The sequence below is a fragment of the Balaenoptera physalus genome, assembly GCF_965194825.1.
Source record: "Balaenoptera physalus genome assembly, chromosome: 13".
NCBI lineage: Eukaryota > Metazoa > Chordata > Mammalia > Artiodactyla > Balaenopteridae > Balaenoptera > Balaenoptera physalus.
Window position 1 is genome coordinate 26,066,475 of NC_138892.1, and position 12,788 is coordinate 26,079,262.

At 41.3% G+C, this 12,788-nt stretch overlaps 1 protein-coding gene across 8 annotated transcripts in view; it reads left to right on the forward strand.

Annotated features, from left to right (window-relative positions):
* Positions 1–3,102: 3,102 nt before the first annotated feature.
* The window catches only part of NR2C1 (nuclear receptor subfamily 2 group C member 1), a 45,056-nt gene continuing 35,370 nt past the window's right edge, over positions 3,103–12,788 (forward strand). For all 8 annotated transcript variants that reach the window (XM_082418993.1, XM_082418997.1, XM_082418992.1 and 5 more), the window contains exons 1-2: positions 3,103–6,404; positions 10,632–10,704. In XM_082418993.1, coding sequence (XP_082275119.1) covers positions 10,651–10,704 — 54 coding nt within the window. In that variant the 5' untranslated portion in view covers positions 3,103–6,404; positions 10,632–10,650. The remainder of the gene's footprint in view (positions 6,405–10,631; positions 10,705–12,788) is intronic.

Here is a 12,788-nt window from a genome sequence, read left to right on the forward strand (position 1 = left end):
AGAAAGTGTAATCTGCTGTTTTTGGATGGAATGTCCTATAAATATCAATTAAATCTAGTCTATTGTGTCATTTAAAGCTTGTTTTTCCTTATTAATTTTCTGTTTGTATGATCTGTCCATTGGTGTAGTGAGGCATTAAAGTCCCCCACTATTATTGTGTTACTGTCGATTTCCTCTTTTATAGCTGTTAGCAGTTGCCTTATGTATTGAGGTGCTCCTATGTTGGGTGCATATATATTTATAATTGTTATGTCTTCTTCTTGGATTGATCTCTTGATCATTATGTAGTGTCCTTCCTTGTCTCTTGTAACATTATTTTAAAGTCTATTATATCTGAGTATTGCTACTCCAGCTTTCTTTTGATTTCCATTTGCATGGAATATCTTTTTCCATCCCCTCACTTTCACTCTGTATGTGTCCCTAGGTCTGAAGTTGGTCTCTTGTAGACAGCATATATATGGGTCTTGTTTTTGTATCCATTCAGCGAGCCTGTGTCTTTTGGTGGGAGCATTTAATCCATTCATGTTTAAGGTAATTATCGATATGTATGTTCCTGTTACCATTTTCTGAATTGTTATGGGTTTGTTTTTGTAGGTCCTTTTCTTCTCTTGTGTTTCCCACTTAGAGAAGTTCCTTTAGCATTTGTTGTAGAGCTGGTTTGGTGGTGCTGAATTCTCTTAGCTTTTGGTTGACTGTAAAGCTTTTGATTTCTCTGTCGAATCTAAATGAGATCCTTGCTGGGTAGAGTAATCTTGGTTGTAGGTTCTTCCCTTTCATCACTTTAAATATATCATGCCACTCCCTTCTGGCTTGTAGAGCTTCTGCTGAGAAATCAGCTGTTAACCTTATGGGAGTTCCCTTGTATGTTATTTGTCGTTTTTCCCTTGTTTCTTTCAATAATTTTTCTTTGTTTTTAATTTTTGTCAATTTGATTACTATGTGTCTCAGCGTGTTTCTCCTTGGGTTTATCCTGCCTGGGACTCTCTGCACTTCCTGGACTTGGGTGGCTATTTCCTTTCCCATGTTAGGGAAGTTTTCGACTATAATCTCTTCAAATATTTTCTTGGGTCTTTTTTTCTCTCTCTTCTCCTTCTGGGACCCCTATAATGCAAATGTTGTTGCATTTAATGTTGTCCCAGAGGTCTCTTAGGCTGTCTTCATTTCTTTTCATTCTTTTTTCTTTATTCTGTTCCGTGGCAGTGAATTCCACCATTCTGTCTTCCAGGTCACTTATCCTTTCTTCTGCCTCAGTTGTTCTGCTATGGATTCTGTCTAGTGTATTTTTCATTTCAGTTATTGTATTGTTCATCTCTGTTTGTTCTTTAATTCTTCTAGGTCTTTGTTAAACATTTCTTGCATCTTCTCGATCTTTGCCTCCATTCTTTTTCTGAGGTCCTGGATCATCTCCACTATCATTATTCTGAATTCTTTTTCTGGAAGTTTTCCTATCTTCACTTCATTTAGTTGTTTTTCTGGGGTTTTATTTTGTTCATTCATCTGGTACATAGCCCTCTGCCTTTTCATCTTGTCTATCTTTCTGTGATTGTGGTTTTTGTTCCACAGGCTGCTGGATCGTTGTTCTTCTTGCTTTTGCCTTCTGCCCTCCGGTGGATGAGGCTCTCTAAGAGGCTTGTGCAAGTTTCCTGATGTGAGGGACTGGTGGTGGGTAGAGCTGGGTGTTGCTCTGGTGGGCATAGCTCAGTAAAATTTTAATCCACTTGTCTGCTGATGGGTGGGGCTGGGTTCCCTCCCTGTTGGTTGTTTGGCCTGAGGTGACCCAACACTGGAACCTACCCGGCTCTTTGGTGGGGCTAATGGTGGACTTTGGGAGGGCTCACGCCAAGGAGTACTTCCCAGAACTTCTGCTGCCACTGTGCTTGTCCTCACGGTGAGACACAGCCACCCGCTGCCTCTGCAGGAGACTCTCCAACATGAGCAGGTAGGTCTGGTTCAGTCTCCCATGGGTTCACTGCTCCTTCCCCCTGGGTCCTGATGTGCACACTACTTTGCGTGTGCCGTCCAAGAGTGGAGTCTCTGTTTCCCCCAGTCCTGTCAAAGTCCTGCAATCAAATCCCGCTAGCCTTCAAAGTCTGATTCTCTAGAAATTCCTCTTCCTGTTGCCGGACCCCCAGGTTGGGAAGCCTGATGTGGGGCTCAGAACCTTCACTCCAGTTGGGTGGACTTCTGTGGTATAAGTGTTCTCCAGTTTGTGAGTCACCCACCCAGCAGTTACAGGATTTGATTTTATTGTGATTGCGCCCCTCGTACTGTCTCATTGTGGCTTCTGCTTTGTCTTTGGATGTGGGGTATCTTTTTTGGTGAGTTCTAGTGTCTTCCCGTCAATGATTGTTCAGCAGTTAGTTGTGATTCCGGTGCTCTCGCAAGAGGGAGTGAGTGCACGTCCTTCTACTCCGCCATCTTGAACCACTCTCCCCACCAAGATGTTTTAAATGTGGAATAGTAACATTCCCTTTCCGCCTTATCAATCCTTCATAACTTCACTGAAGCTGATCAGTTATTTAACCTTGCTCATTCAATGTCAAATGAGAAACCTAATTATATACATTTTGTTGTAAGGCTACTTTTAAAAACCTCTCTTGATAGCTAACATTTTAGCAAAAAAAAAAAAAATATTGGATGCATTCTATAAATGAGGAGAAAGTATAAATAGTACTTAGAGGGACTTCCCTGGTGGTCCAGTGGTTAGGACTTCACCTTCCAAAGCAGGGAGTGCGCGTTCAATTCCTGGTCGGAGAGCTAAGATCCCATATGCCTCACGGCCAAAAAACCAACACATAAAGCAGAAGCAATATTGTAACAAATTCAATAAAGACTTTAATAAATAAATAAATAGTACTTAGATCCCAAGAGTACTATATTTACTACACTGATACATGTGCTTCCATCAAATCCTTTTCAAGTATCTCCTTTTATTCATAAGGAGGAGAAAAGAGCAGTTATAATGTTAAGCCCAAAAGGATGCTGAAAGAAACCTAGACAAGACATGCCAGGTCAAGCTAGGGGAAGGCTGGCCTTCTTAGTACGTGTCTCCAACTAGTGTTCCTCCTTTATCTGTAGCAGCTGTAAATGCAGAGGACCCTCCAAAGTCTAGGAGAATGAGAAGGTTTATCTTTGGCATCATCCCACGTTTCTGAACCTCTCCCCAACCTCTTTTTCCCTGTTCCCTAACGTACCCAGTATCCTCCTATTGTCCTTTGCCCAAGATACTTAATTCTTTTTTAACCAAAACCTTGATTCTTTGAGTACGTAGTAGCATTTCTTAAAATGAGATCATCAGAGCAAACTTTGTTTAATATAAAGCTGTAATGAAACAACTAATTGAAGAAAACTTTAAAGTGTAGTTTTGTTAGCCAAAGGTATGTGTTATATTTGGTTGGTAGAATATATCTAGAAATAGGGAAAGCCTGCTATTAAGTAATTTAGTTAAAATGTAAATGTTATCACAGTATATGTTGATATGTCTCAGAGTGTGCTTTCATTGTACTCAGGTTTTGAAATTTGAGATCCATTGCAGTTAAATATCGTCACTGGAACTTGCAGAGAGATGAATCCTATTTCTCTTACTACACTGCCCACTCCTTGAAGACAGATACTATATCTAATATGTCAGTTTCTCACAGAATACCTACCCTGTGTCTTTTAAGTGAAAATATTTGTTGAAGAAAGTAAGGACAGGATTCTGGTCATCTCCACCTCAAACAAAGTCCCCAAAGTGCCCTCATTATAACTCAGATCTTAGACCTGCTCTTTCCACCATCCTGCAAGTCCATATTTGCAAGTACCTGTTGGACACCTACATCTTAAGCACTTTAAACTTTACATGCCTAAAACTCAACTCAATTTCTTTTCATTCAAATCGGTATATTTTGTTCTGCAATGGAAAAACCATTCTAGGCTCCAGAATCTGCCACCAAGTGTCAACGGGACCCTCTACAATCACCTTTGTATCCTTTCTGTCTTCATTGTCCTTCTGTTATTGCATCTGCCCTAGCTCAAGTCCTTGTTACCTCTTCCCAGTGATTGGCATAACTTTTCTTCTAATTCCAATGCCTTCTTTGCATGGTCCCATTTTAAACACTGCCAGAGCCATCTTGTAAAGCATAGTTCTAATCTAGCTTCATCCCTGCTCTTTACAACCTTCACTGGCTTCCGAGTGGCTTGGCGTGGAACACTTTTCCTCAGGTATCATACATTGCAGGTAACCCCAACCCAACCTTTCTCTGTTCACATCATTTTGTTTTTCTTCATCCTTTCCCCCACCTCCATTTCTGCCTATTTATCCAAGACTTCTCTGTAACAGTTGATCCCAGTCCTTCTCTCCCTGTTCCTCCTTAGATCTACTGTCTCCTTCCTCTATGCTTCCATAGCCTTTAGCTCCTAAACAGACTTTCTTATGGTGCTTATCAACATCCTAGCCTTGAGAACAGCAACTGTATCTTGTTCATTTGAGATTCCTCCTCAGCATCTGGCAGAGTGCCTTGCATGCACTGGACACCCAGTATTTGGTGAGTTAAATTAACTCAAATGGATCTCTTTTTTTTTTTTTTTTTTGAATGCCTCTAATACACAAATCATTCTGGAGCCTATGCCACTTTTAATGTTATTTTCTAATGGAAATTTTCTACTAGGATTTTTGTTTTGTTTTAAGATAAATGTAGTAGTAGATTTTCAAAAAGCCTCAATATCAAATTCCCTCTTTTTTTGGGGGGGGTTCTTTTATATGAGTTGGTCATAGCATGTTAAGAACCAATCTTTAAATACTATTTTTTTAAATGACAAATTTATAGAAACACTTTTTACTTAAAGTGATAATATAGTTTGTATCTTATTGTCCATATAGATATATAGGTCCTTTATAAATAAAATATTAGCACTGTAAATAATGTTAATATGTATTTATACACAATAAATTTACTAAATCTACTTTTGGTGTGATGATGTCTTTTAAACCATAATTTTTTTATAGTCACACATTTAAAGATGAACCACACTGACCTGTTTTCCTGAATCATAATTAGGGGAAGCTCTTTTTCACTCACAAAAGATACTCCCCAAATGGCGTATTAGGCACTGAGAATAGAGGAAAGGTCTCAGATTGCCTTTTCCCATTGGACCTATAGTATACTTTCTTAGCTTCTGCCTTTGGGACAAACTTAACGATTTGATCCCAAATTTGGGTGGATGGAGGAGGGGCTGCCTTAATACAACCAAACACACAACAAACGGTACTAAAAGGAAGAGGGAGACTTCTGGAGAATGAGACATAGAGCATATTTTTACTTGTTAGGGGTTTTTGCTTGCCTTTTCTTTGTCCAGCCGCCTAGTTCCAGAGGGAAATGACAGAGGAGATGTTCTCCTTACCAGTGCACTTTTGTTTTCCCTGACTTGGGTTTCTGGCCTGAATCCGTGACTGCTTTTCTAGTGCCAATCAAAACTAAAAGACATTTTGAGGACCCCCTTCTCAAAATCTAAACCACACAGTGCTTTGCACACAGGGCAGCCCTTGCTGCCACACCTCGGTGCCTCAGGAGCCACTATCAGAACGTGAAGTTCCGTCAACGCCTCATTTCTCAAATCTTCATTGACCATTAGGCACTGTCCTATAAGCTTGGGAATACACCGCTGAACGAAACAGACTGAAGCCAGTCTTCGGAAGCTTTCATTCTAAGTGATTATATTATATTCTAGCTCCATTTAGCCCTTATGCCTATTTACTCACAAGACTTTATAAGTAAAACTTAGCCTTACTATAGAGGACTATGCCCCAGCTTGTTTTATTTAAGGTTATTTAAAATACTTTATCGGTATCTACCGTTTTGTTAGTCCTCTAATAAGCCGTTTAGTCCAAGCTAAGAGCCTGAAACAGAGCCCACTTCACCACAAATTAGAAACCGAACTGTCTAAAACTGATTGGGTTATCTATCCTGGCTCAAATCTGAACAGTCTCAAAACTTCCTTTAACGATCGCCTTTTGCAAACGGAACGCTAAGGCCACGCGGCTTCTCGAAGTCCCGGATAGGGACGCACAGCTGCGGCGAGGCAGTCTCCCTCCCATCCGATAGGGGGCAGTCGACCTCCAGAGGCTGGGTTCTCTCATCCCTCTACCCGGGGAACGTCACTACCTCCTCTCGCCGCCTCTCCACTGCACTCGTGCGCAGGCGCAGACGGGAGCGCGCACCGAGGAGCCGAGGGAGGGGTCACGAACTCTGACCCCCCCCAATACCCAAACCCAGAAAGCTCCCTGCCCCCACTTTTTTTTAACCCTCCCCCCTTCAGCTTTCTCCAACCTGTCTCTTCCCGGAGCCCCCCCGCCGCCCAGCAGCCGCTGCAGCGGGGCTGTCGTCTACGCCCGGCGAAGGACGTAGCTCGGCAGAGAAGCGCCGGTAAGAAGGGACGGGTGAGGAGAAAAGCGGCTGCGGCGGGGGCCGTGGGGAAGTCCCTTCCTCCCAAGTGCCAACGGACGCGCCCCCAGCGTTCCCAAAAGCCCGCGGCTTCGGCCGGCAGAATCCGCCCTCCGGCAGTGCCGCGGCGTGCTGCTCAGGGCGGGCTGGGAGCGCAGAGAGCGGCCGCAGCAGCGGGACGGAGTGCCCGGGGCTCCGAGAGAGGCCGAGGCCGGAGCCGGAGCTGGACGCGGGGCCGGGAGCCCGGAGAGGGGCTGGGGCGGCGGGCGCGAGAGGGAGTCCCCGAACGGCTCGGCGCGCACGGCAGCCTCTCTCGCGGCGCCTCTGACCTTTCACCTACAGGGAAAGCTTCCGTCTCGGCGGCGTTGCCGCTTCCCCCGCCTGCGGGAGCCGCGCGCCGCCCCCGGGCCCGGGACGCCGCGTGGGCTCGAGTGCGGGCGGGATGCGGAAAGGCCGGCCTGGCGGCGAGTGGCCGCGAGCTGAGGCCCGCATCCTTTTCACCGCGAGCCTCTGGCTGGTTCTCGTGCTTACACAGGACGGACAGAATAGTGCTCTCATCTTTCACGACCGATGGGGGCGGGAGTGGCCGCTGCCTTTGGACCTGTATCTTTTGAGAAATAAAATGGAACGGCCAAGGGTCCTCAGTGCAGTGGGCATGTCCAAGCTTCCAGTAGCTCTTTTGTTAAGAAACTACCTCCGACTCCAGCAGATGCCGTTTTACGAATGACAAATGTTGCCAAACCTGTCTCGTAACCTTCACTAAATACGTCAGCTGTTTAAAAAAAAAATAATAATAACTGGAAAGGAAAAGCAAAAGGACTTGAAATTAAGCCCTTTAGGGGTTTTTTGCCTCCGGAACATGTAAATAGGCCTTCGACTTTGGAGGGTTTTTGAACAGTGTCTGCTGTGCGGTTGGTTGATACACAATGATTGATTTTAGATTTTGCTTATGTGTCAGTTTGGTAGATCTAAAGGAGATATTTCTATTTATTCTTATTAAAAAGTGGATTGCATAAAATGTAATTTCATCATTCTTTGTAGGGGCATCTCAATCTTTTTTTAGGAAATCAAAGGCAGCAGACATTCCCAAAATATCTACTCTTTGTATGTGTGCTACACAAAATATAATTTCTACTCCTGGGGAATAGAAAAGACAAAAGAAACCGCATATGATAAAGGATTAACAGTATATATAATCATGTACCTTTTAAAAGTCATATAGGACCCTCTACACCCTCTTAAAATCTTTTATGAAAGCCATGGACTCTCTCTAGAAAAATGCACCTTCCCATAAAATTTTGCATACAATATTAGAAGTAAACAGAAGTTTGTTCTTGAGTCCTTGTTAACAACCTTAGTATACACAATAAATGCTGTACCCATCTAGAAAGATTGGATTAAAAACAAAAAAAGTTAGAACTGAGTTTTAGAGGTGGGGAAATTTAAATGAGGGGAAGAGGAGCTTGGCACTGTATATTGGGGAATAAACAGCATTCCAGTTGTCCTGAACAGAGGCCCCTCTGGGACTGGTAAGAGATAAAATGAGAAGATGAGGAAGTCAGACTATAAAGGAATGCTGCTTTGTGCCTGCAGTGGCAGGCATGTTATAGGGGCTTAGTAAATACTGAAAAAATACCAGGAGAAGGGCTGAAACTTTATTCTTTGACCATTAGAGACATTGATACTTCTGAAACAGGAGACTGAGGATGTGTTTCAGTTGTGTAAGCATCCTGAGATCTTGCTATTTGTCAAAGGTGCTGACACAAAGTTGATTCTTGCCTTCTAGGGGCTTTTCATATACACAGTTTGTGTATATTAAATATTCATCCAGGAAAGTCAATTCTGGGAGTAGCTGAAATTTGTTGTCTGTTTCACCCCACCAAAATATAAATTTTACAAGGGGAAGTTTGTTTTAATACTCCCTGCTCAATCCCTAACATTTAGAAAAATGCCTGGCTCATAGTAAGCACTCAACAAGTATTTGTTGAATGGAAGAATATTGAATGAATGATTGGATCAATGAGTATGAACATTTTTAAGGCACTTCATAGACATTTTAAGGCACTTCATAGACATACGCAAATTTCTTTCTAGAAATATTATAACAATTTAGACTTACATCAACAATATGTAAAGAATGCTTAGTTTTCCTCAGTTTTTTGAGTTAAATTTAGTCTTGGAAAACAAACATGTTGATCTAGTGATTCCATAGCATTCATGGTAGAGAAGCCATTAGCAAAGACATGGAAACATGAAGGAACATGGTAAATTCAAGGAATTACAAGTAGTGCATATGGCTAGAATGTAAGGTTTAACAGATGACACCTCACATCCATGGACTTCACTGGTGGCACAGTGGTTAAGAATCTGCCTGCCAATGCAGGGGACATGGGTTCAAGCCCTGGTCCGGGAAGATCCCACACGACGCGGAGCAACTAAGCCCGTGCACCACAACTACTGAACCTGCGCCCTAGAGCCTGCGAGCCACAACTACTGAGCCCGCGCGCCTAGAGCCCATGCTCTGCAACAAGAGAAGCCACTGCAATAAGAAGCCCGCGCACTGCAAGGAAGCGTAGCCCCTGCTCGACGCAACTATAGAAAGCCCGCACACAGCAACGAAGACCCAACAGAGCCATAAATAAATAAACAAACAAACAAATAAAAGGACACCTCATGTCCTATAGTTAAAGGAAAGGCTTTGAAGAATATTAGGAGCTAAAATTTTATTAAATATATATGTTAGAGCAATCTGGCAGCACAATATTAAAGTAGCATTTGGGCGAACGTTAATGGACTTTGAGGTCAGGAAACTGGGAGAATGGCAGGAAAGGGACAACAATCAGTGTCAGATCATCAGTGAGTAATGAAATTGGAACAGAAATGAATGAATGACAATAAAAGTCACTAAAATGTAGTGTAACTGGCTTAAATGAATCTCAGAAGAAGAGTTTTTCTTGTGGGAGAAAATAAGCGGCCTTGTTCAGAATACTACAACATTAGCAGTGTCCTTGAGATCTACATACAGCACAAGCCAGGAATAGAGATGCAGTTATCCAGAAGAGATCTGTACAGGACTCTCTTGTCTGATGGCTTGGACCCCCATGAATTGCATGGGAGGCAGCAAGACTTCTGAGAATTTCATGCCAGCAGAAATGCTGCCAGCTTGGACTGAAGGGGACAGAGATGGGATGAAACGAATGAAGGCTATTGGATATCTGGGACTCTACTGGATGGGCAATAGAGCTATTCAGTTTTGAACATGTGTTATCCTTCAAGAAAAGGGAAGAATGACCCCCCAAAGATGGGTCAGAGTTTGGGAGGGCTGCCACTGCCATCATGGACCCAGAGCACACAGACCTGGGAAGTAACTGTCTCCTTGGTTGGTTCCAGAGAGGTTGAGGGCACTACTTTTCAATCTAGTGAGAGAGAGTTGAGTAATTAATCTAATATTGTATATTGCTTTTAGAACAAGTAATTGAAGCATTTAAGGTTTTAAAAGAAATGGAAAGAAATAATTCAATTTGGCAATTAATATTATAATTACAGAATATTAGTGAATTTATGATAGTATATAATAATGATAAAGTCAGAAATAATTTTTGTATTCTTGACTAACTGATACAGAGAAAAAGCAAAAGCCGAAGTCAACGCATTAATCTTAGTGGCTCTCAAATCCATTTGAAGACAGTTTTACGTTAAAATTCAAATTAATAGAACAATGAAGAACAATCACAAAATTCTAGAGAAATCTAGTCTTCTGAATGAATGCAGTTATTTTGTCAGCTTTTACAATATACTGCTTTAAAAGTGTGTTAAATGACTACAGTGATGTGGGGTTTTTTTCCAGGCTGGGTTGCCCTTATTCAGTTAATAAACTACTCCTAATCTATATCAGCGGTCTGCAGTTTAGGCTTCAGTATCTTTGAAAAGTGAAATTGTTTGGTATTGAATAGTTTGGGTTTTTTTAATAGACGTTTTCAGAATTTATAAAAGCACAGTGAATAGTTTTATGAACCCCTGTATAAACTTCAGCAGTCTTCAGTAATTGTCAGCACGTGGCCATTCTTGTTTTTTTTATTCCTTGCCACCCCCACCCACACAGCTGGATTATTTTGAAGCAAATCCTATCATATAATTCCATTTGTAAATTCTTCAGTAAATATGTTTTATGGGTATAATTGTAAAAAAGCATCTTTTTACTTTTGGCAGGACACTTGGCAATTAAATCATGGCAACCATAGAAGAAATTGCACATCAAATTATTGAACAACAGATGGGAGAGGTATGTCTAGTTTACCGTTCATTCACTGCTTCACCAAACTTATTTATACCAAGTGTAGTATATGCTAAGTTTTGGTGGTACAGAGATAAAAGATACCCTTGACTTCAAGTGCACTTTGATCAAGTAAATCAGAAAGAGAAAAACAAATACTGTATGCTAACACATATATATGGAATCTAAAAAAAAAAAAAAAGGTTCCGAAGAACCTAGGGACAGGACAGGAATAAAGACACAGACGTAGAGAATGGACTTGAGGACACGGAGAGGGGGAAGGGTAAGCTGGGACGAAGTGAGAGAGTGACATTGACATATATACACTACCAAATGTAAAATAGATAGCTGGTGGGAAGCAGCCGCATAACACAGGGAGATCAGCTGGGTGCTTTGTGACCACCTAGAGGGGTGGGAGGGAGACGCAAGAGGGAGGGGATATGGGGATATATGTATACGTATAGCTGATTCACTTTGTTATACAGCAGAAACTAACACAGCGATGTAAAACAATTATACTCCAATAAAGATGTTAAAAAAAACCCTAAAAATAAAAAGTTCGCTTTGATCTGGTGAGAGACGTTGAATAATTGGACAATCATAATAGGATATGGTAAGTGCTGTGATAATTGTATAGGGTGTTATGGGAGCACAGAAGAAAAACAACTAATGAAGAGTTGTGGTAGAGTGAGGATCTAGCCAGGGAATGTTTCTGACAGGTGTGGAATCCGAGGTTTAATGGACCCGTAGAAGGACATCCATGTCAACAGATAGGTCTTCATTTTTTTAAAAAGTTATGTCCTAGTAAGAGGTACCATAATCTAAAGGTTTTCAAAGTATCATCTAGGAACTCTTGCAGAGAGTCAGCAAGGTCAAAACCATTCTCATAATAATACTAAAATGTTACAGTATTTGCCTTTTCACTGTCATTCTCTCACAAGTATATGGTGCAATTTTCCAGAGGCTGCATGTCATGTGATATTGTATGATGAAATATGTCAACATTTAAAAGGTGTACATAACTCACTGAACCAGTGTTTCCCAAATGACCAAAGCACGATGTTACACAATCACTCATGAGTAAAGGATTCACATTGCAGGATAGATTTTAATATATAGTTTCTGATTCCACATTGCAACTAACCTCTAAAAAAGCTATCACTCCACAGAGGAAGGCAATCACAGATTAAAGAAAAAATAAATAAATAAATAAAAATAAAGAAGCTATCACTTGTCAAGTTTTGGTGTCTTATTAAAGAACAGTTTACACAGTTTGAAGAAACAGTTAAGATATTCTTCCCTCTTTTACCCAATAAATGTAAGGCTTGATTTTCTTCATATATTTTAACCAAAACAACATATTGCAGCAGATTGAATGCCCAGGTAGGTATGAGAATCCAGCTTCTATTAAGCCAGATATTAAAGCAGTTTGCAAAAATGTAAATCAGTGCCACTCTTCCCATTGAATTTTCTTTTGTTTGGAAAATTACTTATTTTTTGTTAAATATGTTACTTATGTTAACATTTAATGGGTTATTTTTATTTTATTTTATTATTTTAATAAATTTATTTTATTTTTTTAATAAATTTATTTTATTAATTTTTGGCTGCATTGGGTCTTCGTTGTTGCACACGGACTTTTAGTTGCAGGAAGCAGGGCTACTCTTCGTTGTGGTGTGTGTGCTTCTCATTGCGGTGGCTTCTCTTGTTGTGGAGCACGGGCTCTAGGTGTGCGGGCTTCAGTAGTTGTGGCTCGCGGGCTCTAGAGCGCAGGCTCAGTAGTTGTGGCTCACGGGCTTAGTTGCTCCGTGGCATGTGGGATCTTCCCAGACCAGGGCCTCGAACCTGTGTCCCCTGCATTGGCAGGCAGATTCTCAACCACTGCGCCACCAGGGAAGCCCCCGAGCCATTAGATTTTTATTCAGTTTACAGTGAATATTTCTGATAGAAATATTCTAAAATAAAATTTACAACAACATAAACTTTACATGATAAAATTATAGATGAACTGATTCAAAGTCACATCTTATAGTTATTGAAAATTGCAGAAATTGTGAGAGAGGAAGATGGAGACTAGACTTGGTAGAAATAAC